Source organism: Fukomys damarensis, unplaced genomic scaffold, assembly GCF_012274545.1.
Source record: "Fukomys damarensis isolate Sample0158 unplaced genomic scaffold, DMR_v1.0_HiC HiC_scaffold_32, whole genome shotgun sequence".
NCBI lineage: Eukaryota > Metazoa > Chordata > Mammalia > Rodentia > Bathyergidae > Fukomys > Fukomys damarensis.
Window position 1 is genome coordinate 42,046,796 of NW_022900944.1, and position 2,187 is coordinate 42,048,982.

The following is a 2,187-nucleotide window of genomic DNA, read 5'->3' on the forward strand; positions in this document are numbered from 1 at the left end:
GTTATATCTTAGTGCAATTCAGTCCCAAATACTTTAATTTTGAAAAAAAAAACATACATTTTGAATGTAAAATACCCCTACAGATATAAACAGGGGTGTTTCCCCTTTTAATACTTTGGTTTTCAATACAGTCAGTGGTATAGCAAAAACTACACATACCCAACTTATATTTAAGTTGCAAGCACATGCTGTATAAGCTACTTTTTTAAACCCCCTTGCAAACTCTACCCCCCTTAACATCACAACAGTAAACAATTTAGTGCATCAATCTTTTAAAAAATCTACAGCTACACAGACCTAACTCTTTCAAATTTATCTATAACATTCCTTTATCTGTAGCATACATTTTAACTGGGCTAACAGATTATAAAAACTAGAATTAAATTATATACTAGAAACCCATAGCATTCCACATTTGATAATGACCAGAAGCCAAAAGAAAACAATAAAAATAAAACAAACCAAAAAAATAATGGGGCAGATTTCTTTTCTTCAAAAAATAAATTTTAGACTGCTTTCGGCAACAGCACGATTTAAGTCCCCAAATGGGGGTGTCATTCTCATTAAAAAGAAAGCATTAATAAGAGTTCTTTAATGTTTGCCATGTTAAACCCATTTTGGTATCTTTGACAAGGAATGCTTTCAGTGCATTTACAACGGGAGGCTGAAGTTCTGAGTAAGTCAGAGCAGTTTTGGAGCAGATGAAAACTTTCATGGGAAGAAGGCTCTAAGGTTGCGCTGTTCTGTTTTGTTTTGTTTAACTCAAAAAAGTCATGAGACAATAAAACAAAAGAATGAATGCCATGCTCTAAGTCTTCGAACGTCCATTTCCAAGCCAAAAGGAAAAAGAAAAGAAAGAAAAAATAATTATACCATACATGTCCAGCATGCAGGCTTTTTTATTAATATAATGTCTATTCCATAAAGTCTTTGAAACAGTTATAGTTCATTGTTGCTAAGACAAAGTAGCAAGCATAATAATGCATGAGATGAGAATGAGTGTTTTTTAAATGGCAGGCTAAACTCTCAGATTTGGCACCAAAAGGCCAAAACTCACAAGTCACACCCAGAAGGTTGATGCAGGCTTGATTGTGGCAGGTTCATGAGTACTTTTTTTCCTCTATTTTAGCAAAATAATGCTAAAAACCCCGATGGAACTCAGCACGCTGCTGCTGCAAAGTCTATAACATTTCACATTTTTTTTTTCTTTTGCAAGCTCAATCTCACATGAAGAACTCAAAAGGAGAAAAAAAACTTTTGCTTTTTTTAAAAAAAATCTTGGAGGAGATGGGTGGAGAGGGAGTGAGGTGGAGGTTGGGTAACAACACAGCAAGCTCCAAAACAAACAAACAAACAAAGTAAAATTAGGGGAAAAATCCAAACAAAATAAAACACACACACAGAAAATGAAAACCAGCTCATGAATTGAAGAAGGGGAAAAATATGCAGATGATGCGGGCTTCCAAGGTGGGCAATATTTCACATGAAGAGCTCTGCTGAGATCTTTGAACATTGTGCAAGTGGCGGGGAGGGGGGGTGTAAAAAAAACAGCTAGCAAGTTATGGGGAATTTCATATCCACAATCCACGAGCCAGACACCCATTCCCTCCCCAGTTTAAAACAGCCGCCGCCGCCACCAACTCGGAGCAGGGCGCTCGTGTGCGTGTGTGTGTGTGTGTGTGTGTGTGTGTGTGTGTGCAGGGCCAAGGGGGGCGAGCTCGGCAGGGGAAGGGGCGAGGTGGTGGCCAGCGTGGCTCTGCAACCAGCAAGCCCACACCCGAGCCGGACCCCGAGGAGCACTTATCAAGGTGGCTAGCTGGGGTTGAGCGTCAGACTCACATGAAAAACTCTGGAGAGGATGGGTTGTCACTGCTCGAGCCGTTTTCTCGGAAGCCGCTGCTCACCAGCTTCTCGTATTTCTCCTTGTAGGCGTCCCTCTCGCGCACCAGCCTGGAGATCTCCTGCTTGAGGTGGTCGACCTGCTGCAGCAGCTGGTTCTTCTCGGACTCCAGGACGTGTCTCTGCTGCACCCTCTTGAAGCGGCAGGACTGGGCATAGCCGCGGTTTTTCAGGGTCCGCCTCTTCTGCTTCAGCCGGATCACCTCCTCCTTGCTGACCCCGCGCAGCTGCCGGTTCAGCTCGCGCACCGACATGGTCACCAGCTGCTCGTCGGAGAAGCGGTCGTCG

General features: G+C 42.8%; 1 protein-coding gene across 1 annotated transcript in view; it reads right to left on the reverse strand.

The window, feature by feature from the left end:
- Nucleotides 1-201: 201 nt before the first annotated feature.
- The window catches only part of Maf (MAF bZIP transcription factor), a 2,797-nt gene continuing 811 nt past the window's right edge, over nucleotides 202-2,187 (reverse strand). The window contains exon 2 of the mRNA XM_010609507.1: nucleotides 202-2,186. Coding sequence (XP_010607809.1) covers nucleotides 1,836-2,186 — 351 coding nt within the window. The 3' untranslated portion in view covers nucleotides 202-1,835. The remainder of the gene's footprint in view (nucleotide 2,187) is intronic.